The 26,396-nt window shown below is 40.3% G+C and overlaps 1 protein-coding gene across 3 annotated transcripts in view; it reads left to right on the top strand.

Moving 5' to 3' along the window:
* Positions 1-12,370: 12,370 nt before the first annotated feature.
* SNX13 (sorting nexin 13) overlaps positions 12,371-26,396 on the top strand; it is a 151,283-nt gene continuing 137,257 nt past the window's right edge. Inside the window, exon 1 of one of the 3 annotated variants that reach the window (XM_055420543.2) lies at positions 12,371-12,973. In XM_055420543.2, coding sequence (XP_055276518.2) covers positions 12,386-12,973 — 588 coding nt within the window. In that variant the 5' untranslated portion in view covers positions 12,371-12,385. The remainder of the gene's footprint in view (positions 12,974-26,396) is intronic. The other 2 variants (XM_055420542.2, XM_088833584.1) reach the window with 2 other exon arrangements.

Genomic DNA, 26,396 nt, shown 5'->3' with positions numbered 1-26,396 from the left:
ATCTCTTTGTACTTTCTAACTATTAGAAATTGAGTGATAATGGATATTTTATTAAGAATTCTATAGCCCTGTGACCTTTAAAAATTGAATGTTGAGCTCATTTAAGGTTTAGTGAATAAAATAATGTGTAAACAAATGAGCAAATTCCATGATTCTATTAAAGGCTACTCTGGTAAACAGCCAATCATAGGCTTTGACCCAGAAGGCAGACATCTCACTTAGAGAAACACAGTTTTAACAAAAGGGATTCCTTCATTCATCCTTCTGCCACTCCTACTGATAAAAACAAGCGTGTCCGATTCACAGCAGAACACTTAGCTCTTTGTTAGCAACAGAAAGAACACTTCCCCAACAACAGGAAAACTTGAAAAGGACATCTATTTTTAAAAATAAAATGTGAAGCCCTCAGCACTTTGCTGATTTAGTGAACAAGATAAATCTTATCCTTCCAAATTAGGTGGATTATAGGTTTCAAGAATAATATGCTTTTTATTTGATTATTTGCTTTGTATTTTATACACCAGCACTCTTCTTGGTATTTCTGCTGATTTCTCTTTTCATGGATGTGTACATGGTCATTATAATGTGAGAAGTGTCTCATTTTAAGTGGAAAAGTGATAGTTCAAGGAGTTCACAGCAACAGTTCACAGCAGCCTCTACTCAATAGCAAGGTTTTTGAGAAAGGTGATGATGAACCTGCTTGTTGAGGGAAAGGGATAAGAAAATGAACTGCAACTTACTATCATAAGTAGCACAGCTTTAAAACTGAAAGAAACCTTAGAGGGCATTTGATCTTGAGCTGCAATGCACTGCCCAATTCTTCAAGTAACAACTGACTATTCAGGTACACAGTATATTAGTGTTAATATAATTATGTGTTTCAACCTGCTAACTTTACAGAAAAAGACACTGAAGCTCAAAAAAGGATGAATTTTCACTTCCAAGGTTTACTCTTATTTAATAGTGAAGACAGCAGAACACTTACACAGAACTTCCACAGGACTGGGGAAATAGACTGTTGGAGGGCACAAAGAGAATCTTGTGCACACCAGGACCCAGGAGAAAGGAGCAGAGACTCCAAAAGAGACCAACCCAGACTTGCCCGTGAATGTCCAGGAGTCCCAGGCAGAGGCGTAGGTTGGTGGTGGGCTGTTGCAGGTTTGGGGGAGCTGAGTGTAGCAGTACATGCATGGGACCTTTTGAAGGAGGTCACCATTATCTTCATTACCCCCACCATAGTTTGGACTCAGGTAAGTAACAGGGAGGGAACACATCAACAGAAAATTGGAATAAAGATTTACTGAGCATGGCCCGGCCCATCAGAATAAGACCCAGTTTCCCCCTCAGTCTCTCCCATCAGGAAGCTTCCATAAGGCTCTTATCCTTCTCCATCAAGGGGCAGACAGACAGACAACCACAATCACTGAAAACTAACCAATCTGATCATATGGACCACAGCCTTGTCTAACTCAGTGAAACTATGCAGGGCCACCCAAGACAGACAGGTCATGGTGGAGAGTTATGACAAAACATGGTCCACTGGAGAAGGAAATGGCAAACCACCTCAGTATTCTTGCCTTGAGAACCCCATGAACAGTATGAAAAGGCAAAAAGATAGGACACTGAAAGATGAACTCACCAGGTCGGTAAGTGACCAATATGCTACCAGAGATCAGTAGAGAAATAACTCCAGAAAGAATGAAGAGAAGGAGCCAAAGCAAAACCAACACCCAACTGTTGATGTGACTGGTGATGGAAGTAAAGTCCAATGCTGTAAAAAGAGCAAAATTGCATAAGAAACTGGAATGTTAGTACCATGAATCAAGGCAACTTGGAAGTGGTCGAACAGGAGATGGCAAGAGTGAACGTCGACATTTTAGGAATCAGTGAACTAAAATGGACTGGAATGGGTGAATTTAACTCAGATGACCATTATATCTACTTCTGTGGGCAAGAATCCCGTAGAAGAAATGGAGTAGCTGTCACAGTCAAAAAAGATTCTGAAACGCAGTACTTGGATGCAATCTCAAAAATGACAGAATGATCTCTGTTCGTCTCCAAGGCAAACCAGTCAATATCATGGTAATCCAAGTCTATGCCCCAACCAGTAATGCTGAAGAAGCTGAACGGTTCTCTGAAGACCTACAAGACCTTCTAGAGCTAACACCCAACAAAGATGTCCTTTTCATTATAGGGGACTGGAATGCAAAAGTAGGAAGTCAAGAAACACCTGGAGTAACAGGCATTTTGGCCTTGAAGCACGAAATGAAGCAGGGCAAAGGCTAATAGAGTTTTGCCAAGAGAACGCACTGGTCATAGCAAACATCATCTTCCAACAACGCAAGAGAAGACTACACGTGGACATCACCAGATGGTCAACACCGAAATCAGATTGATTATATTCTTTGCAGCCAAAGATGGAGAAGCTCTATATTGTCAGCAAAAACAAGACCAGGAGCTGACTATAGCTCAGAACATGAACTCCTTATTGCCAAATTCAGACTGAAATTGAAGAAAGTAGGGAAAACCACTAGACCATTCAGGTATGACCTAAATCAAATCCCTTATGATTATACAGTGGAAGTGAGAAATATATTCAAGGGATTAGATCTAATAGACAGAGTGCCTGAAGAACTATGGACAGAGGTTTGTGACATTGTACAGGAGGCAGGGATGAAGACCATCCCATGAAAAAGAAATGCAAACAGGCAAAATGGTTGTCTAAGGAGGCCTTACAAATAGTTGTGAAAAGGAGAGAAGTGAAAGGCAAAGGAGAAAAGGAAAGATATACCCATTTGAATGCAGAGTTCCAAAGAATAGCAAGGACAGATAAGAAAGCCTTCCTCAGTGATCAATGCAAAGAAACAGAGGAAAACAATAGAATGGGAAAGACTAGAGATCTCTTCAAGAAAATTAGAGATACCAAGAGAACATTTCATGCAAAAATGGACACAATAAAATGGCAGAAATGGTATGGACCTAACAGAAGCAGAAGATATTAAGAAGAGGTGGCAGCAATACACAGAAGAACTGTACAAAAAAGATCTTCATGACCCAGATAATCACGATGGTGTGATTAGAGCCAGACATCCTGGAATGTGAAGTCAAGTGGGCCTTAGGAAGCATCACTACAAACAAAGCTAGGGGAGGTGATGGATTTCCAGTCAAGGCTATTTCAAATCCTAAAAGTTGATGCTGTGAAAGAGCTGCACTCAATATGTCAGCAAATTTGGAAAAGCTCAGCAGCGGCCATAAGACTGGAAAAAGTCAGTTTTCATTCCAATCCCAAAGAAAGACAATGCCAAAGAATGCTCAAACTACTGCACAACTTCACTCATCTCACACAGTAGCAAAGTAATGCTCAACATTCTCTGTCACACTTCAACAATATGTGAACCATGAACTTTCAGATGTTCAAGATGGATTTAGAAAAGGTAGAGGAACCAGAGATCAAATTGCCAACATCCACTGGATCACAGATAAAGCAAGAGAATTCCAGAAAAACATCTACTTCTGTTTCATTGACTGCACCAAAGCCTTTGACGGTGTGGATCTCGACAAACTGCGGAAAATTCTTTGAGAGATAGGAATATCAGATCCCCTTACCTGCTTCTTGAGAAATCTGGATGAAGGTCAAGAAGGAACAGTTAGAACCAGATATGGAACAATAGACTGGTTCCAAATCAGGAAGGGAGTACTTCAAGGCTGCATATTGTCACCCTGCTTATTTAACTTATATGCAGAGTACATCATGAGAAACGCTGGACTCGATGAAGCACAAGCTGGAATCAAGATTTCTAGGAGAAATATTAATAACCTCAGATATGCAGATGGCACCACCCTTATGGCAAAAAGTGTAGAAGAACTAAAGAGCCTCTTGATGAAAGTGAAGAGGAGAGTGAAAATGTTGGCTTAAAGCTCAACATTCAGAAAACGAAGATCATGGCATCCGGTCCAATCACTTCATGGCAAATAGATGGGGAAACAGTAGAAACAGTGGCTGAGTTTATTTTTCTGGGCTCCAAAATCACTGCAGATCCTGATAGTAGCCATGAAGTTAAAAGACGCTTACTCCTTGGAAGGAAAGTTATGACCAACCTAGACAGCATATTAAAAAGCAGAGACATTATTTTGTCAACCAAGGTCCATCTAGTCAAGAATATGGTTTTTCCAGTAGTCATGTATGGATGTGAAAGTTGGACTATAAAGAAAGCTGAGTGCCTAAGAATTGATGCTTTTGAACTGTGGTGCTGGAGAAGACTCTTGAGAGTCCCTTGGACTGCAAGGAGATCCAACCAGTCCATCCTAAAGTAAATCAGTCCTGAATATTCATTGGAAGGACTGAGGCTGAAGCTGAAACTCCAATACTTTGGCCACCTGATTTGAAGAACTGACTCACTGGAAAAGACCCTTATGCTGGGAACGATTGAAGGTGGGAGGAGAAGGGGATGACAGAGGATGAGATGGTTGCTTGGCATCACATGAGTTTGAGTAAACTCTGGGAGTTTGTGAGGGACAGGGAGGCCTGGCGTGTTGCAGTTCATAGGGTCACGAAGAATCAGACATGACTAAGCGACTGAACTGAACTGAATAGCGAAGACAGGACCACAATGCAAATCTTTTCAGGCTTCTATTCTCATTCCACTGACAATATTATTTGGCGTGTGTCTAATCCCATTCCATTGCATGTACATCTTCACACTTAAGGCTTCATTGGTGGCTCAGATGGTAAAGAACTTGCCTGCCAATGCAGGAGATCGGGCTTGATACCTGGGTTGGGAAGATCCCCTGGAGAAGGAAATGGCAGCCCACTCCAGGATTCTTGCCTGGGAAATCAAATGAACAGAGGAGCTTGGCAGGCTACTGTCCGTGGAATAGCAAAACAGTTGGATATGACTTAGTGAGTGCTTCCCTGTGGCTCAGATGGTAAAGATTCAGCCTGAAATGCGGGAGACCTGGGTTTGATTGCTGGGTTGGGAAGATTCCTTGGAGGAGGGTATGGAAACCCACTCCAGTATTCTTGCCTGGAGAATTCCCATGGACAGAGGAGCCTGGCATCCTGCAGTCCATAGGGTCGCAAAAAGTCAGACACGACTGAGCGACTAAGCACACACACACATAGTGACTAAACAGCAAAAAAACCCCAAAACTATTACAGTTATTTTCAAATTTAAAATGTTTATTGAAAATAGAAAGATCACCATATACGCAAGGGTGAAGGCCGGTCTTATTAACTTTGTGCTAAATAATGTAATATGTGACCATTTAAAAACACTAGTGAGTCTCAGAACAATTTTATTTTTTACATTTGTTGTTAAGCTAGTAAATCAGGAAGCAATATAAATGCAGTCTTTGATTTTGCCCTTACTCTGTAAAAATGGAACTAGCTGAGGTAAGCCTTAAATAAGTAGATATATTTGGTTCTGCCTATGAATACTGATTCCTCTTCTCATTTCCTCCTTTGCCTGAAGGCAGATACAGGAGGTCAAATGTCAATCACTATTCTTAGGATTCACATAAGAAATTGGGGACAAGATCATTGAAAAATTTTAGTTTTTAAAGTTAACTAACTTTAGTTTTTAAAAAGCTGATTAGTTGGAAAAGATCTTGATGCTGGGCAAGATTGAAGGCAAAAGAAGAAGGAAGCAACAGAGGCTGTGATGGTTAGATAGCATCACTGACTCAAAGGACATGAATTTGAGCAAATTCCAGGAGATAGTGAAGGACAGGGAAGCCTGGCAAGCTGCACATATAGATAGATAGGTAGATAGATATCTCTATCTATATACAAGTGAAGTTTCTTTTATAAAACCATTAGTTGTTTGGGTCTGAAAAAATGTAAAGTGTGAAAGTAACTTCACTATGTATTTCTCTTCATGTTTAGGGCTGTGAAACTATTCTCTATGATATGACATTACACATTTGTCAAAAGTCAGCACAAAGAGTGAAACTTAAGGTGTGCGAACTTAAAAATTCAAATTATTGAGGAGGTTGGGAGAATCTCAAGAAAGAAAGTAGGCTGCAATAAGAGATTCTAAATGACCTCACTGAAGTGGGTAGAGGAAATGGTGCTGAACTAAGCAATTTTGGAAATGACTGAAGCTTGTAAGACTAAAGATAAAAGAAACTGCACTAGACACTGTACTTAGTTTCACAAGGGGTTATGGCTAATGATTCTGATACTGCTCTACAGGCATACTGAAATTTAACAATTGCAATGGATGGCTGATAGCAGGAATCAGGTTTCTCAATGTTGGAGTGAAAATTTATAGATAAGCAAAGAAAGCAGGCTAGAATCATCCATTTGGTAATGGGTTAGAGTTGGAGACATTCCTATGAATTCATGCTTAGTTTACTATGGGAATAGATGGTTCTAAACAGAAATACATATAATGGATGTATACTGAAGTGAAGTGAAAGTCACTCAGTCATGTCCGACTCTTGCGACCCCATGGACTGTAGCCTGCAAGGTTTCTCTGTCCATGGGATTCTCCAGGCAAGAATACTGGAGTGGGTTGCCATTTCCTTCTTCAATGGATGTATATCTATGACTTAATATACATGCATACATTTCCTTGCTTTCTCAGCCACAAGAGCTGAAAAGAAAGGACACCATTAGTAGCAAAGAACACCTCTAGCTTCTAGATGTGTTTCCAGAAACTAAGAACACCTTGGTTTCTAATTCAATTCTCCAAAAAAGGAACCAGATTTCCTTAGAGAAATGACTGATTCTAGAACTGAGGTATGATGAGCCTGGAGAATCTTATAGTATGAGAAGTTAAGGAAGTATTTAAAAACAAGAACAAAAAAAATCCTACACTGATGGGATTATATTAAAAGGACATAGGACAAATGAAAGTACTCCTAATGGCCAAAGGTGAGACAGATTGAGCAAACAAATAAAACAGTATTGGATTTTTCCCAAAGTATAAAATAATTACCTGTGAGTACATACTCATACAAACAAATGATTGAATCAATAAAAAATGGAGGAAACAAGTGTCTTATGCAAGGCAATTAAATGAACAAAGCAAAGAAATACAGGGAAACAATAGAATGGGAAAGACCAGAGATCTCTTCAAGAAAACTGGAGACACCAAGGGAACAGTTCATGGAAGGATGGGCATGATAAAGGACAGAAACCTTAAGGACCTAACACAAGCCAGAAGAGATTAAGAAGAAGTGGCAAAAATATACAGACATATACAAAAAGGTCTTAATGACCTGGATAACTACAATGGTGTGGTCACTTACTTAGAGTCAGACATCCTAGAGTGGGAAGACAAGTGGGCCTCAAGAAGCATTAGTATGAACAAAGCTAGGGGAGGTGACAGATTTTCAGCTGAGCTATTTAAAATCCTAAAAGATGATGCTGTCAAAGTGCTGCACTCACCATGTCAGCAAATTTGGAAAACTCAGCAATGGCCACAGGATTGAAAAAGATTGGTTTCATACCAATCCCTAAGAAGAACAATGCCAAAGAATGTTCAATCTCCTGTACCTTTGTGCTCATTTCACATACTTCCAAGTTTATGCTCAAATATCCTTCAAGCTAGGCTTCAGCAATATGTGAACTGAGAACTTCCAGATGTACAAGCTGGATTTCAAAGAGGCAGAGGAACCAGAGGTCAAATTGCCAACATTCACTGGATCATGGAGAAAGCAAGGGAGCTCCAGAAAAACATCTACTTCTGCTTCTTTGACTACGCTAAAGTCTTTCTGTGGATTACAATAAACTGGAAAATTCTTACAGAGATGGGAGTGCCAGACCACCTCCTGAGAAACCTGTTATGCAGGTCAAGAAGCAACAGTAGGAACCAGACATGGAACAACAGACTGGTTCCAAATTGGGAAAGGAGTACATCAAGCCTATATATTGCCACCCTGCTTAACTTCCATATAGAGTACATCATGCGAAATGCTGGGCTAGATGAAGCAGAGGCTGGAATCAAGATTGCCAGGAGAAATATCAACAACCTCAGATATGCAGATGATACTACTCTAATGTCAGAAAGCAAAGGGGAAAGAGCCTCTGGATGAAGGTGAAAGAGGAGAGTAAAAAAGCTGGCTTAAAACTCAACATTCAAAAACCTAAGATCATGGCATCCGGTCCTATGACTACATTGCAAATAGAAGGGGGAAATGTGGAAGCAGTGACAGATTTTATTTTCTTGAGCTCCAATATCACTCAGATGGTGACAGCAGCCATGAAATTAAAAGACACTTGCTCCTTGGGAGAAAAGCTATGAAAAACCTAGACAGTGTATTTAGAAGCAGAGACATCACTTTGCCAACAAAGTCAGAGCTATGGTTTTTCCAGTGGTCATATATGGATGTGAGAGTTGAACCATGAAGAAGGCTGAGTGCCGAAGAATTGATACTTTTGAATTGTGGTGTTGGAGAAGACTCTTGAGAGTCCCTTGGACTGCAAGGAGATCAAACCAGTCAATCCTAAAGTAAATCAGTCCTGAATATTCATTGGAAGGACTGATGATTAAGTTCCAATACTTTGACTACCTGATGTGAAGAGCTGACTCACTGGAAAAGACTCTCATGCTGGGAAAGATTTGAAGGCAAAAGGAGAAAGGGGCAGCATGGGATGAGATGGTTAGAAAGCATCACCGACTCAATGGATATGAATTTGAGCAAACTGGATGATAGTGAAGGACGGGGGTGCCTGGTGTCCTGCAATCCATGGGGTTGCAAAGACCGGGACATGACTTAGGGACTGAACAACATACTCAAAGAGGAGGTAGTGATTGAGGTCAACATCAGGATCATGTTGATAGCATGTATCCTTGATAGGTGATCTGAGTTAAGTTACTAAACCTCTCACAGCCTGGAGGTTATTAAGATCTACTGGGATAGTCATTTTCAGTTGCTAAATATATGTGAAATGCCACCCCCAGCACCTGGCCCAGACACTGAAAAACAGTATTAACAATTGAGAAATAACTCTTTGAAAAGTGCTCAAGGCCTAATTTTTATGGTGTACAAATATTTGTTTTAAAAATTACTGACTGGGGTTGTCAGTGATCTAGCAAAACCTCTGAAATACACTACAGACCTCTACATATTCATAATAAGGTCCTTTCTATCAAGATCTTGGTACCATTGTGGAGCTATTATTGAAGAGACTTGTGAATATTATTATTTTATGGCGCTATCTGATGTTAGAGAAACTTCATATTATATCTCCCTCTCAGTCTTGAGTTGCCTCAGTATTTCTTCAAAAAATACTGTTTTAAGAGAAAAGCACATGCTGAGCTATTTGAAGCTAGACTTCAGATCACTCTTAACTACTTCGAAATTTCTGTCTTATTGGTGTCATACTAAAGCTATAAAAAAGGATCAGGATATCCTGCTGTTGTCTGTTTTATATTGTGTCTCTTCTGTTGGCAATGTATTATTTCAATACTGAAACACTGACTCTCATACTGGACCTTACTAATGAACACATGGTACTATTGAACATTCAGTAGAGGTGATAGGTGACACTGCATCATGAATAAACTGTAGCTAGTAAAACGGCTTAAGAAACCAAAGGATTAAATGCACCAACTGTTCGATAGATGGAATTTGCTTGGTAGATTGACATTACACTTTCCCAGTTTCTCAAAAAGGATTACAGCCAATATGTGACAACCTGAATATGTAGAATAATTTTTTTTCTTTGCTTTAAAATTAAAAAGACAAACTACATATTCTGAATTGTTGCTCTAAGGTTTAGAAATCACCAGCAATGCCCTGTTGAAAGCATCACACACTTGATTTTTGTCTCTGACCTTTTTGTCATCCTTTCTGTGTTAACTGGACAAACTGACTGCTGAGGAATTAAACCTTTTGCGATAACAACCACAGATGTATCTTTATCATGTTTCTTAAGATGGATTGCTTTGTTTTGTTTTAAATTTCTGATTGATAGCCAAAAAACCTGGCATCTTAGGTCAGCCTGTCCCAAGTTTCCTTTACAAGTGATAGGATCTTTTTAAGGCCACATGGAATGAAACTGCAATCTGTGCCAAATTAGATGTTTATTTTTTATTTTTTTTTAAAGCCAGCTGCTTCTGTAAGCATTCTCTTTCCCAACTTCCATAAGTCTCTGAAATGGCATACCTTACTTTGTTGCTTTCCTTGCTAACAAAATAACTTTAACTCATGTTCAAGGTACATATGCCTACGGAAAAAATATTTTTTTTAACATATTTTATCTTTTTATCCCCTCTATCCTATTACCGCCATTGAAAATATCAGCAGTTACATAAGGTTAAGGGAAAGGCTCAGCTTACAGTTCTGTCATAAACTTCTCTCCGGCATTCTGTTGACAGTAAAAGTAATTCCCCCACTAACATGAAGATAAGAAAACACAATGGTCAATTAAAAAAAAATTCAACACCAGGGATTTTTTTTTTTTTAATTCAGTTTTAATTAGGCCTTTTCCTCTCAGGGTCTTTTAGGGGGATGCTGGGGGAGGGGTAACATTTTAAATGGAGGCTTCCTTAGAAAAAAATGACATTTGAGCAAAGATGAAACAGAAGTGAGAGATCTAGCCATGCAGGTATCTGGTGGAAAGATGCTTCCAGATAAACAGTCAGTGCAAAGGCCCCAGGGCTAGAAGGATACCATGCTGTTACAGGAGCAATGCTTAGTAGAAATGAGGTCAGAGAGGTGGATGTGGGGTGGGACTGGGGAGACTAGATAGCACAAGGGCTTTTATAGGTCACAGAAAGAACTCTGGGTAAGAAAACTCGGAGCTAATGATTTTGACTTGCTCTTAGGTCTACAAACTCCTAAACGTTAAAAGTATACCCATGTCATATTTCAGGCTGGTACAAACCTCAAGTTGTGTCTACACATTTAAAACAAGTGAAAATGCCTTGCTTCTGGAATGGGAAAAATATGTGAAACAAAATCACTCAGGGCAGACACCTAAATTACAGTTTTAATTTACTAGTTGATATCTTAAATATTAATGAGCCTCCTGTTTTATTCATACATTGGAACAGTTGTCTTTTTCCAGGTTCTTCCTTGTCTCTGGTATCTCTTCATTTCCCTTAGTATCTTAGGCCAGATAGTACTTTCCAATCTTATTTCCTATTCATGGCTTATGCTGTCAATACCAGTAACACATTTTATTCTGTTGCAGAGGTCGGAATTTTGCTGGCCCTTATTATGGAAATTATGTATCAGATGTAGATCAAAACAATACAAAATTACTTCGTTGAATTGAGTAAAATCAGGATTTACCTTGAATTTCTGACTACCAAAATGAACCATCCTGTTTCCTTGATGACGAGGACACGAGGTAACACAAGGTCCGTAAAGCCTTGAGAATTTAAGAGTAATGTATTAAGTAAATTTCATTTTACACCATAGTACTACCGTTATGGAAAGGGGACGGGGGACTCCACTAGAGAGGAACTTCTACTGGTCTTGTTGTTAAGTCACTTCAGTCGTGTCCGACTCTGTGTGACCCCATAGACGGAAGCCCACCAGGCTCCCCCATCCCTGGGATTCTCCAGGCAAGCACACTGGAGTGGGTTGCCATTTCCTTCTCCAACGTGTGAAAGTGAAAGTGAAGTCGCTCAGTCGTGTCCGACCCTTAGCGACCCCACGGACTGCAGCCTACCAGGCTCCTCCATCCATGGGATTTTCCAGGCAAGAGTACTGGAGTGGCTTGCCATTGTCTTCTCCGTCTACTGGTCTTAGTTTTCTGAAACGCCTTCGTATCCCCTTAAAAGATATGGAAGGATTCTGCATGTGAAATTTGAAAACTTGTCAATTTCCTTGGAAATTGGTTTCTTACAACAGGGCAACACACTTTGAGAGCAGATTCAGGTAAACTACTTTCATTACAATTCAGGTCATACTTCGTAACTCATCTAGTTGCAGGTTTAGAACGGTGTCTGCCTCAGGGGCTTCTATGAACGCTGGGTTCCAGAGCTCTGTCCCATTTAAGCCATGACTATTTACAATGATACCTGCTGAAATTTGCTCACTATGATATACACACATGGCATCAAGAAGCCAGTAGAGCTGTACAGAACTCAGTTAAAAAGCAAAACTGGCTTTGATTTTTTTAGAGATTTCTCACGAGGGGCAACACCAAGCCCTCATTGTTATACAGGTGCTGGCCAATCATCGAATCAGCAACAGTCTAACTGCTAACGACACGGGTAAAGCTGATATGCCTGTATCGCTGCTACTACCCGTCGCGCACCCCAGTAGAGAACACGCTGAGGATTGGTAAGGACAAAGGAAAGTTCCTGGCAAAGTTTAGGAGAGGGACTGAGCAGGGAGCAGTTTCAGATCATATTTAAGCTACAGACAGTGGAGAAAGACGAACATCCCCCGGCTGCTCTTAGGTCGCCGCAGGGCCAGGGAAATGCGAGAGGGAAGTTTTTCTCCTGGACCTCTGCTTCCTTATCCCCGAGACGCGCGAGGTCCGCCGCGCCATCAGTCGAAGCCTCGGCCTCTGCCGCTCCACCCCAGGGCTGACCGAGCCCGGCGTGCGGCCGAAGATAGGCCGTCGCCTCCGGCGCTCGCTCCCGGGCCGGCCCCGCGCTGGGGCCTGTCTGCCCTCCCGGCGGCCCCAACTCAGCCCCTGCGCCCTGCCCCGTGGCCCGGGCCGCTAGCGCCGAGCTGGTCTCCGGCCGCCCGCCTGCGTCTCCCCGCGCGCCGGCGCTATGGCGACGGTCACGCGACGCCGGCGGCCCCCGCGCCCGCCAATGGGAGCGCACGTCGCAGGGAGACGCGGACGTCGCTCTTCCAAGATGGCGGCGCGTCCGTCGCGAGCAGCCGGGCCGGGGGGAAGCCAGCGAAGCCGAGTACAGCCGCCGCCCGGGAGAGGACTGAAGGAGCTGTTGCCGCCGTTGGCGGCGGCTCAGGCAGTTTTCGCTGCTGCTGCGGCTGTTGCCATGCGGCGAGGCTAGGGAGGAGCTCACTTCCCCGGGGTGTAATAATGTTAACAGAGGTAAGCGGCGACGGCGGCCAGTGTTTACCTGTGAAATGGGGAAGGGGCCGGCGCTGGCTGGCCAGATAGCATCATTTCAGCCGCTGGCAGGCCCGACCTTTGGTCGCGGGCCCCCGGGGCCGAGCAGCAGCGGGGATCCTACAAGTGCCCCCTGAATAGGAGCGGCGCTGACTCAACAGCCCCACCGCCTCCGGCTCGCCTGTGCCTCTGGCTTCGCGGCCGCCCCGTGCCCGTCGCCCCTGGCGCTGGTCTCCCTCGGCTGTCGCTGCCTGAGTCGCCGCTGCCTTCGCGGCGTCCCCTTACGCGGCGCTCTGTGGCAGCGGCGGCCTCTGCGTGCGTGCCGGTGCCTGTGCCCCTGCGGTTTGCCCGAGGTGTCCCCCTCTCGGGTCCCTGGCCTCCGGGGCCCTCCACTTCCCAGCTCGGTAGCATCCTGGGTTTGTCCCTCGGCCAGTCTGGCTTGTTTCGCACCCCCACCTTGACCACTTCGTGAGGAGGACCTCTTTGTCTAAGGGGACACTGGGGTAGCCCGGTTACGTTAACCCGCTGTCGCGCACACCCCTCACCTTTCGCTTAAATCGTGGGAATCAGAAAGTTTGAGTTTGGCATCTGTCCTCTTGATTTGCTTAAGGCTCCCTTGGTACTCTCAGTGGAACAGTTTTTTTTTTTTTTTCTTTTCCCCTTGGTCCTGAAATGGAAGTAGGGCAACTGTGACTTGCCAATCAGTTTCCCTTTTCTGTTGTCTGATGTCCATTGCAAAAAGTAGACTTTTTGAAGAAGCAGAGTTTGCCTTCTGTAGCAGTACTTTAAGGGGAAGAACAAAATTGATGTAACTAGGTACTTGACCTCACCCAGTTAGGTGTTGTGGTGTATGCTCTCGGGTGTCATTGAAGATAAATTCTGAGGCTTGTGGATCTGAGGAAATGTCTTAGAAGCTACTCACTTGAAGTCCTGTAAAAATTCCAGTGTCAGCTGTCAGGGACTAGTTTGGGCATCTTTGTGGGCTGAACTAAGGATAGGAAGAAATATTAATGGGCAGTGGGAAGTATTCCTACTTGGGCTGATAGAAATGTTTGTAGATGAGTGGCTTTTGTTGTGTGAAAACGTGGTAATACTTTATTGTATTAAGTATTTATAAATTATTGACTCTGAGGAACTTCATACTTTGGTATTTGTACTTGATAATGTGTACAGAGCCTGGCATATGATGTGCCTGGTAAATCCTTATTGGTTGATTTTCGCTCGTGAACTACTTGTTTCTAGTAGTTTGTAGTTCATTTTGTATTTCTATATCCGACAGATTTTTTTTTCCACTCCAGTAGTTAATTTTATTCCCAGAGATTTTGGTACATCATAAGCTTCTGTTGTCATTAGCAATATTAGGTTAGGAAAAAAAGTATCAGAAGTTTTATTTTTACCTTTAGTGTGATATTTTGTGGGAAAGATAAGCCTTATAATTTTAAAGTGCTGTTGATAATATACAGTATTTTACGAGATGATCTTTTGATTAAATTTGGCTTCGGTTAGCAGCCATTGAAGAGATGTAATGCTTTCACGTGAACTCAGTGCCTACTAGTAAAATGGGGGAGATTGAACTTTCTAAGTGTCTGTGTTTTATTGTTTGAATTATTTTTTGGCCACGCTACATGGCTTGTAGGATCTCAGTTTTCTGACCTGGGATTGAACCTGGGCCATGGGCAGTGAAAGCCTGAAATCCTAACCACGAGGCCACCTGGGAATTCCCCTAAGCTTCCCTATTTTAAAATAATTTCATGTTTCAGTGAGCTATTTTCAATAGTAAGTCAGTCATTGTAGTTAGATGTGCGTTAGTGCTGTCTCTGTGTGTGTGTGTGTGTGTGTGTGTGTGTGTGTAGTAAGTCAGTCATTGTAGTTAGATGTGCGTTAGTGCTGTCTCTGTGTGTGTGTGTGTGTGTGTGTGTGTGTGTGTGTGTGTGTGTGTGTGTGTGTGTGTGTGTGTGTCTGTCTGTCTGTCTGTCTGCTTGTCTGTGTGTGTGTGTGTATTTTAAGAGTCAGAGCCAGGGTTCCAACCTCCGCTGTGTGTGTGTGTGTGTGTGTGTCTGCTTGTCTGTGTGTGTGTGTGTATTTTAAGAGTCAGAGCCAGGGTTCCAACCTCCGCTGTGTGTGTGTGTGTGTGTGTGTGTGTCTGCTTGTCTGTGTGTGTGTGTGTGTGTGTGTATTTTAAGAGTCAGAGCCAGGGTTCCAACCTCCGCTGTCTCTGCTGAGTCCATTGTTAACAACTACCCTGGATTGCTTCTCCAAAGTAAGGCCCAGATTAAATGCTACTTGGATCTTATCTATGTCTGTGAGTAATCATTTTATAGATTAGAAAACTGAAGCCCAGAGACTTGTCCAAGGCCAAACAAGTATTAGTGGCAGAGGTGAAACTGGAATCCCATCTCCTAACTAGGTACAGAACTCTGACCATGTTGTTCCCTATGAGTAATTTTCAGCTCTTTCATAGATTTTAAAACATACCACTTCTTTGTCTGAATATTATAGTAGATAAACTGATATTATTACTTGAGAAAGACATTTTTGCTTGACCTTAGGTTTTTTTGGACCACATTCAGAAATAGTCCTGTTTTGAAATATTTTGGATATAAAATGATTTTCAGTATGGATTTACTAAAATTGTAGTGTGGGATTTCTTCTTACTGCTTCTCTTAGTGCTAACTTAGATATCAGCATGTTTGGGGGCTGTGATTTGGTCTATGTGAGATCTCAAAATATATAATGATGAGCTCTGTTCAGTGAGCGTATGTTGTGCTCAGAAAGTGGTGAATCATACAGTCTGCTCAGTTCTTCTGCGTCACAACATCAGGGCAGGTGATAGCCCCATTAGCCAGATAAGAAGACTGAGGTTGCAAATTAAAATAGCTTGCTTAAAAATTATACAACTGGTTGAGTCAGTAATCACACTGAGGAACTCATTCCAAATTGTTTGTTGTTTCTGTGGCTCAGTATGGAATGCATCATTAATCTTTTTTTTTTTGTAGCTCATAATTATCATCAGTACACTGTTTTTAGTTTGGTTGTTTTTTTTTAAACTGACGTGGGGATGTAAAAAATATAGCTACTTAATGTAACATTCATGTCAAATGAGAATAATAAACATTCGTGTGAAACTTTCACTTTTGCATTTTGTCAGACTAGGTCTTTGAAACCTTTGCAGAAGTGAGAAAAGCATGCAAGTGATCAATTAAGGGCTACATTAAATTAAGCTGAAAGGAAAATTTTCTCCAGTTGAGCAAATTCATTTGTATATACTGAACTTAGAAACCTGTGAGATATGATAGATTAGTGTGAAATGAAAGTAGAGCCCCAGTGGATCATTATGCTGTTTTTTCTTTTTTTAGTGTAAAGAGAAGTTTTTAACATAGTTCTCAATTTAAGTTTTTTGACTTTGTTTTGTTTTCATTCTAAATATCATTGAAGTATTTAGAAGACTCGCTAGCTATATTTATGTCCTTTGCATTTCCATATATGGATGAGAGGATTTTATTTTTTTTCCACTTGATGTCCATTTAACCTTTTTTCAGGACTTCTTAATATTCCTCCTGTAACATTTGTCCAATAATTTGTAAATACTGTACTTGAAAATTATTTGTTTAATGCTCACTTATTTATCCTCTGTGTGCGTGCTAAGTTGCTTCAGTCGTGTACGACTCTGACCCCATGAATCATAGCCCGTCAGGATCCTCTGTTCATGGGGATTTTCCAGGCAAGAATGCTGGAGTGGGTTGCCATGCTCTCCTCCAGGGATCTTCCCTAACCAGGAATTGAACTCCCATCTCTTCTGCCTACCTGCATTGTTAGCACCACCTGGGAAGTGCCACTCTTTTTAAAATAGGAGTGAATTTCAACATATCAGACTTAGTGTATGGGTAAGTGAGTAGTTTACCTGAGAATTTTTTTCAGTTAGTCTGACTTTACACAACACTTGAATGAAATTCAAATTTATTAGTGAATTTTCATTAAAATTATTAGTGAAATTTCATTAAAAGCTATTGGGGTTATTATTTCTTTTCTCCCTAAAATCACCCTCATTTTTACCAAATATAACCAAATTAAGACTTGTTTAAAAAATAGATCTGTTCTCAATAAACTTGACCTGATTATTTATATAACCATAGACCTTTTTTTTTTTTTTAACTGAGACTTTTATGGAGTCTCAAACTTAACTTTATTTATTTTTTATTGGAGGCTAATTATTTTACAATATTATATTGGTTGGTTTTGCCATACATTGACATGAATCCACCCCGGGTGTACATGAGTTCCCCCTCCTGAACCCCCCTCCCACCTCCCTCTATCCTCCCTCTGGGTCATCCCCGCACACCAGCCCCGAGCATCCTGTAACATGCATCGACCCTGAACTGGTGATTCGTTTCACATATGACAGCATACATGTTTCAATGCCATTCTCCCAAATCATCCCACCCTCACCCTCTCCCACAGAGTCCCAAAGACTGTTCTATACATCTGTGTCTCTATTGCTGTCTCGTATACAGGGTTATCATTTGCATCATTCTAAATTCCATATATATGTGTTAGTATACTGTATTGGTGTTTTTCTTTCTGGCTTACTTCACTCTGTATATAGGCTCCAGTTTCATCCACCTCATTAGAACTGATTCAAATGCATTCTTTTTAATGGCTGAGTAATACTCCATTGTGTATATGTACCAAAGCTTTCTTATCCATTCGTCTGCAAATGGACATCTAGGTTGCTTCCATGTCCTGGCTATTATAAACAGTGCTGCAGTGAACATTGGAGTACATGTGTCTCTTTCAGTTCTGGTTTCCTCGGTGTGTATGCCCAGGAGTGCGATTGCTGGATCATATGGCAGTTCTATTTCCAGTTTTTTCAGGAATCTCCACACTGTTCTCCATAGTGGCTGTACTAGTTTGCATTCCCACCAACAGTGTAAGAGGGTTCCCTTTTCTCCACACCCTCTCCAGCATTTATTGCATGTAGACTTTTGGATAGCAGCCATTCTGACTGGTGTGAAATGGTATCTCATTGTGGTTTTGATTTGCATCTCTCTGATTATGAGGGATGTTGAGCATTTTTTCATGTGTTTGTTAGCCATCTTTATGTCTTCTTTGGAGAAATGTCTGTTTAGTTCTTTGGCCCATTTTTTGACTGGGTCATTTATTTTTCTGGAATTGAGCTGCAGGAGCTGCTTGTATATTTTGGAGATAACTAAAGATATAGATAGCATATTAAAAAGCAGAGACATTACTTTGCCAACAAAGGTCCATCTAGTCAAGGCTATTGTTTTTCCAGTGGTCATGTATGGGTGTGAGAGTTGGACTGTGAAGAAAGCTGAGTGCCGGAGAATTGATGCTTTTGAACTGTGGTGTTGGAGAAGACTCTTGAGAGTCCCTTGGACTGCAAGGAGATCCAACCAGTCCATCCTAAAGGAGATCAGTCCTGGGTGTTCATTGGAAGGACTGATGCTAAAGCTGAAACTCCAATACTTTTGCCACCTCCTGCGAAGAGTTGACTCACTGGAAAAGACTCTGATGCTGGGAGGGATTGGGGGCAGGAGGAGAAGGGGATGACGGAGGATGAGATGGCTGGATGGCATCACTGACTCTGTGGACATGAGTTTGAGTGAACTCCGGGAGTTGGTGATGGACAGGGAGGCCTGGCGTGCTGTGATTCATGGAGTCGCAAAGAGTCGGACACGACTGAGCTACTGAACTGAACTGAACTGAAAGGTATAGAAGGTGTAGGAAAATATGCTGAATTTGGTCCAGTGCTACGGCATTCTCTGGGGTTGTCTTTGCATAAGAACCAATCGACAGTCTGTTGACATGTGTGCTTTTAACAACAGTGAATAAAAATTGTAGTTATTCAAACTTAGTAGTTGTTTGGTTTGTGTGTAGATATGGGGCATTAGTAAATGTTACTTACAGGTGTGCTAAGTTCTATCCAGATTTATTGTTTTTTTTGTATATTAATACTAATTCTTGATTTTGTGGTTAACAAATATGTACAGATGGGTAAGGCATAAGCTGCTGCCCTTTTAGAAGTCCCAGGTTAATAGTTGTTAAGGGAGTACAATTTTGTGGTTCAAGTACGTTTGGAAGATTTGCCTACGGAAAATTAAATAGGACTTCTTATAGCTTTTGATAGGTGATTTACTGTCAGAGAAGGTGTTAGAATTTGTGTCAACTTGCATACAGACTGGGATAGTTAATTTTATGTGTTGACCGGCCTTGGAGTGGCGCATTAAATAGTACTTCCGGGTATAGTGATGAGGGTGTAACTGGACGAGGATAAAATTAGCATTTGAAGTGGTGGACTTTTTAGAGTAGATTGCTCTCCCCAGTGTAGGTAGTCACTGTCCAGTCTGTTGAGGGCCTGAGGAAGACAATGGGAAGAAGGAATTTGCCCCTTTTTTCTGCTTCACTGTTTGAGTGTCAGCTCAAACAAGTCATTTCATCTTCTTCTACCCTTGGGCCATGATTTATACCATCAGCTTCCCTGATTCTCAGGCTTTTGGGCTGAATTACACCACTGGCTTTCCTGTCCTTCCAGCTTGCAGACGGCAGATGGTGGGACTTCTCAGCTTCCATAAGCTTGTGAGCCAGTCCCTCATAATAAATCTCTGTAAAAAAAATTTCCTATTGATTCTTTTTCTCTGGAGAACCCTGACTTAATCTAAAGACTTAAAAGAATTTGTTGTATTTTTGCTTTGGGAAACCCTGAGATGTGATGAGTTGCGCATCAGGGGAGATCTTTGGACTTTCAGAGCTCTGATACACTCTTGCTCATAGTAAGTGCTTAGGAAAAAATCATGACTTGATTTTGTTTAATATATTTGTTGAGAGATATACACTTGGGGTGGATTATTCCTTAAGTGATGTGATCTATTTCTTTAATTATTAATTAATGACATTTTAAAGGCTACTAATGAGAACAAGAACCATAGGCCCATTGACCTTCAAAGGATGTTAAGAGGTGGGAAAGAGATCTTACAAGGGAAGTATAGGACATCACTGTCTAGAACGAGGCCACCTTGTCACTCTACATACGACTTTGTTTAGGATCTTCTGACAAACGAAGTTGAATATTGTCAACCATTTCTCAAGAATTCTAAAGGACCTATGTTTTGTTTTTTTGCTCCAGTGATTCCAGATTTTCAGAGAGCTTATACATAAGTTATTCTTACTTCATATTTATTTTCATTATATTTTATTATTGTAGCACACATATACCCATTTTTCATCACTTCTGATTAGCAACTAGCTAACTCATTGATAGAATTGCAAACAAAAGCAAATATGTTTGAATTTTTTTAGTTAAACCATATAACTTTATATTAGGTAAGTCTCACTTTTCCATTTGGCATTTCAGAATATTTAAAAAGAGGTTTTAGATTTCCATAACCATCCTTGGATGTCCTGGGTTTGGAGATGCTAATGTTCAGATGGATTGTTCCAAAGTTTTTTTTGACCAGTTTCACAAAAATTGGCCTTCCCTGGTGGCTCAAATGGTTAAGAATCTGCCTGCAGTGTGGGAGATCTGTGTTTGATCCCTGGATCAGAAAGATCCCCTGGAGAAGGGAATGGCAACCCACTCCAGTATTCTTGCCTGAAGAATTCCATGGACAGAGGAGCCTGGCGAGCTATAGTCTATGGGGTTGCAAAGAGTTGGACACAACTGAGCGACTAACACTTTCACAAAAATTGATATAAAATAGTTTCTTAACTAGTCCACTATATTTAAAAGTTTTGCACTAATTGCCACAAGTTTATAAAATTATTTTATTTGAGGAAATATGGAATTAAATTTGGAAGAACTGAGTACAAATGTTTGTAGTTTAAAAGATAACAAGGCATTGGTTTGTGAATAGTAAGGCCACACTTCAGAAATGGCTCTTCATTTCTGTGTGCAATAACTAGCAGCACATACATAGAGTTTTGCAGATTGTAAAAAGTGTTTTATCTCTTAATCATTACATTGTTGGATGTGCTTATGTTTACGTTCAGTGTCATTTCTAGTTTATCTATGGAATAAAGTATGCTTCAGTTCAGTTCAGTCGCTCAGTCGTGTCCGACTCTCCACGACCCCATGAATCACAGCACGCCAGGCCTCCCTGTCCCTCACCAACTCCCGGAGTACACTCAAACTCATGTCCACAGAGTCGGTGATGCCATCCAGCCATCTCATTCTCGGTCGTCCCCTTCTCCTCCCGCCCCCAGCCTTCCCAGCATCAGAGTGTTTTCTAGTGAGTCAACTCGCCGCATGAGGTGGCCAAAGTATTGCAGTTTCAGCTTTAGCATCAGTCCCTCCAATGAACATCCAGGATTGATCTCCTTTAGAATGGACTGGTTGGATCTCCTTGCAGTATAAGGGACTCTCAAGAGTCTTCTCCAACACCACAGTTCAAAAGCATCGATTCTTCGGCGATCAGCTTTCTTCACAGTCCAACTCTCACATCCATACATGACCATGGGAAAAACCATTGCCTTGACTAGACGGACCTTGGAAGAGACGGAAAAAGGCTATGAGAGGATGTTTGAAATAGATTGTTTTAGGTGGGATCACGGAGAAGGCAATGGCAAGCCACTCCGGTACTATTGCCTAGAAAATCCCATGGATGGAGGAGCCTGGTGGGCTGCGGTCCGTGGGGTCGCTAGGGGTCGGACACGACTGAGCGACTTCACTTTCACTTTTCACTTTCACACATTGGAGAAGGAATTGGCAACCCACTCCAGTGTTCTTGCCTGGAGAATCCCAGGGACGGGGGAGCCTGGTGGGCTTCCATCTATGGGGTCACACAGAGTCGGACACGACTGAAGTGACTTAGCAGCAGCAGCAGGTGGGATCAAGTAAGCTCTGTTAGCTGACTAATAGTGGAAAAGGAGAGAGCATGAGCTTCTGGAAGAGGAAGAAAATAGGTTCTATGACGGTTGAGAGTTTCTGATGCTGGCCACTCGCTAACTAGCCGTTTGATGGCAAAGCTGTAACTTTATGGCATTCCTGTGTGAGGTTCAAGGCTGTGACTTTTTAAACTGTGTTTTGAAATTTTGTGGTTTCAGAGACCAAGCGCCCCCTCTTGATGATACTTTAACATTGACTTTCCATTTTTGAATCAAGTGGACAGCTCTGTTTTATCGTGTTAAAAATGGTTAAAATTTGAATGATAGGTTGAAGTTGTGGTGTTGGGTCCTTTGTCTATTAGCTACCTCAATAGTGAGGCTACCCAAATATGACCTATATGTTAAACGTTACATGGATGGGTCTCAACTTCATGGTTTATTTATGATGTGACGCTGGGGAAGTTGTTTGAGCTTTCTGAGTCTTAGTTTCCTTCTGTGTAAAACAGAGATGGTAACACCTTCCTAGTTACTCTCATATTGTTGTGAAAATTGAATAAATGGTAGAGTAGAGCTCTTTGTAAACTCAATCAGTATACAAATATTAGTGGTTAATATATAATTTTTTTTCCTCTCTATGCTTTGCACTTACATGAATTCAAACCCTAGGCTCCATCTAGCTTTATGGCTCACTAGCTTCTCAGTGGGTGGGTGGATCCCAGAAGAAAAGAAGGTGCCTCCTGGCTATTGGTACAATTACAGGGGAGTCAGGGATTAGACCAAAAGAAGGGAAAGAAGTAAAAAAAAGAATAGGCTGACAGCATGTCTTGGCAGCTAGTCATGAGGATAGTTTCTTGTGTAAACTGATCCAAAGAATTCTGAAAGGGAAGTTCCGAAAAATATTTTGGGAAAGGTTTTTTATTTGGGGGTTCATAGCCATTTGTGTGTACATATTATGAAATATTTGTGGCGAAAGAAATCTTTTATTTGTAACCAACCCCTGGTAAGTTCGAAAAAGGAAAAGTTGTTGTTTAGTACAGTGTTTAAACAGCTTTGAAAGTAATTTGTACTGAAGGTTGCTTTTTGTGGGTCACTTTATTTACCAGACGCGCACACCCCTGCTGTGTGGTGGGCATATGCTAAATTCTGGTGCTGAAGCTGCATCTGACCCGAAGCCTCCCCTCAGAAAATTCACCATCAGAGCTAAATGTTGGCAGTTTGGCCATCATTCAGCTGAAGCCCTGAGGGTTTTTTTTTTTCTTTTTTCAGAATAAAACAAATAATATAATTGAAAGGTGAAAAATTAAGAGGAATAAGAGTTTAGAGAATTTGTAATTAACAGGTAATTACTTGCTTTTTTTTTTTTTCCCAAATAACTCCAGGTGAAACTACCAGTTTGGATGAGATGGCAGTTCTTAAATGAACTGCTTCTTACAAGTGACGAGTTGACCCATTTCTACTGTCTCCGTTTGCTCCAAGCTAATTCACAGAAGTGAAAAAAAAATCAATTTGTCTTTTTTTGTTTGCTTTGTTTTTCTGAAAAAAGCTCTTTATCACTCCTTAAGAGGTCTACCACATTTTACTGAAAGACCTAGCTGAATTCCATTACCTTGGTAAAAGTAATTCTTGGTCTCTACCCTCATATATTACATATTCATGTAAACTTCCAAGTGTGCGGTTTATCGTGTTCCCAGTGTCTGAAACAGAGCTTAACACTTAGTCCTCACTAAATAGCTGTCGAATAAAAGAATGTTGAATATCCCCTCCAATAAAATGAAGGTAAATTGAAAAATTACTAGGACAAAAATTGTCTTTGATAAGTTTTAACTATCACATTAATTACCTTTTAAAGACTGGTTGGTATCTAACTCCATAAGGGTTTTTAAAATAGTACACTGTGGTTGAAAATTATGTTCGGAATCACAAAACACCGAAAAGTTTGATCAAAAATAAAAAAAAGCTAACATCAGGCATTTAGTTAGAATGTAATTCTGTTTTAATTTTTCCTACAGGGAAAAATATGATTAGGTTGGTGTTGCTTTTAGGTAATAAATTATACATGCAAGAACAACTTGGATTTTATTTTGTATCTCTTACTGCTTTATTTTTATGATTTCATTTGTATTCCAGAACTAGATAAACTTAAAGCTTTGTTTATAATAGTACAGTAATGCAGATTTTTGTGTGCTTTGTGGATTGTTTCATGTTTGTATGACCTTTAATGCTGTCTTGAAATTTGCAGGAGTAAAAATTTGGTCATGAATTGCAAAAATTTGGAAATTTGGGGAGTACATTTTCTAGGAGGGCAGCTGCTACCATGATCTCTTACCTAAAATATCTCTCCGTGTCACTTACTGTTTGCTCATTTCACTCATCTCTGTTTCCATGTATATTCAGAAATAACATGCACCAGAAAACTTTAATAAAATAATTCTGCTCTGCTCAGTGGTGAAAATTAAACTGGCTTAATAATCTTTGTTAGTACCAGAGGCTCATATACAATCTGTAATAATTCAGCATTGTTTGATTATTTCATTATGTTCTCCAGTTTCCTGAGGAACTTTTAATTCTGATGCAGCTAAGAGACTCCTAAGGTGAATCCTGCTTTGCTTTCGACCTTAGCCCGGCATTATTGGAGAGTCTTTGAGTGTTACTCCCATTTAAACCTAACTTGCTTTTGCTTCTGGAACCCTGGAGTTATTTTTAGCCTGGCTGCGGCTTGGCACGTGAGAGAGTATGTGATTCTTTGTATTGTGACATCTTTTATTTTCAGGCTAGTGTTGTGTGACAGCAGGACATGCATGGAGAATGGCTCTTGGATTCACTGTCATTTGAGGCTTGGAATTTATAAAACTGATTGAAATTGTACAGTTTTCATGGAAGAGTTGAGTCAAATAAAATTTCACCTCAGTTTAATTTCACCTCAGTTTGGGGAAATAATGGTCTGATTTTAAGATACTCTGATAGTATGTATTACCATTACCAGTGTTTCTCCAAATCATAATATACCATAGAATTTGTTCTTGATTTCTCTTCCTGAGATTATTTGAGGTGGCATTCCCCCCACCCCATGCTCAGGGTGTTAATTAGATTGCAACTATTAATATAGCCAGCTATTTTAACATCCAGTGTTAATTGCTACCATCTGATGCTTTTTTCTTGTGTACTACCTGAGTGCTCCACACTGACACTGTTGCAGTGGTCTAATCCTGATAAGAGTTAGCAGAGTAAGAGTAAATGGGCTAGAGGGAGCTTGGAGACAACTTGAAATGTATAGCACAACAAAGGTACAGAAAGAGAAACTGGAATGATAGGCTCTACAAATAGTGGGTATATTAATTATATAAAAATTTAGAAAAGTTGATTAGACTTAAGAGTATTTTATATAAAAAATATTTTTTGAACCAACTTCTACAAGTTAATGTCTGATAGCTCATAATATTCAGTCAAATAATAAGCACTAATGCAAAATTTATAGGACTGCCGAAGTTAGTGAGGTTAACTTTCTGCTGGAACTCAAGAATATTATCATCTATGTCTTTATCTCTTCTAATCACAGATTGTACATTCTTAATTTCTGAAGAGTGTATGCTTTTGGTTAAGACTGACAGTTGGTGTCAGATTATTTGGATATGAATCTGTAAATGTTGTCAGTTTGGAGTATTTTGACCTTAGAAAGTTATTAACCTTTATGAACCTCAGTTTTCTCATCGGTGTAACTTTTCAATTAATGATCCTTAGCCCATAGGGTTGTTCTCAGTATTAAGTGAAATAGCATGTTAAGTACTGCACACAGTATTTCCCACAGTAATACCCAAGAAATATCTAGATGTTATTATTATTTCCTCAGAAGTAAATAACAAGTGGTTTATTTTTTTAAACCACTTGTTTAAAATTTATTTGAAGTTTTTTTGTGTGTTTTGTCTTTGTTTCATTTGATAAGTTTTATTTTTATTTTTTTTTGTTTTAATTTTATTTATTTATTTGCATTACAATAGTTTAATATGAACAATCAGAACTAATTAACAGTATAACAATATTTTACAACTGAAATAATTAAAATAAACTATAAAATTACTACATAAAACAGGTCTGATCTAGCTTATTTACTTTCTATAATCTCTTCAGTGCTGCAAAACCATTTATTTCTTTTTTTTTTTATGTTTTAATAAACACTTCGTATTTTTGTATTGCTTTTTTTTTCATCACAATAATAGAAATATAACATCAAATATCACTGTAAAACACATTTCCACATAAATGCTGATAAGCACAAAATATTTTTCATCATTTACATTTTAACTGTAATAATATATGGCAGAATTAAAGCTGCATCCATCATGTGTCTAACTCACCTTGCTGTAATGAATTTTTAAATGTAATGGTTTCTGTCGCAAAGTAAAATCGTACATAATGTCTAGTGACACAGTACGCTGGTGGATGGGTGGATTTGGAAAATGGAAACGCAACTTCATTTTTAATTAGATTTATAAACTTCACCACCTCTACCTCCAGCCAGCTTCCCAACCCTCCCTCCCACCACCATTATTTATTTATTTATTTATTTTTT

Source organism: Moschus berezovskii, chromosome 3 (assembly GCF_049115385.1).
Source record: "Moschus berezovskii isolate FMDL1 chromosome 3, NW_MosBer_1.0, whole genome shotgun sequence".
NCBI classification, from domain to species: Eukaryota; Metazoa; Chordata; class Mammalia; order Artiodactyla; family Moschidae; genus Moschus; species Moschus berezovskii.
This window is presented reverse-complemented; position numbering and strand designations above follow the sequence as displayed.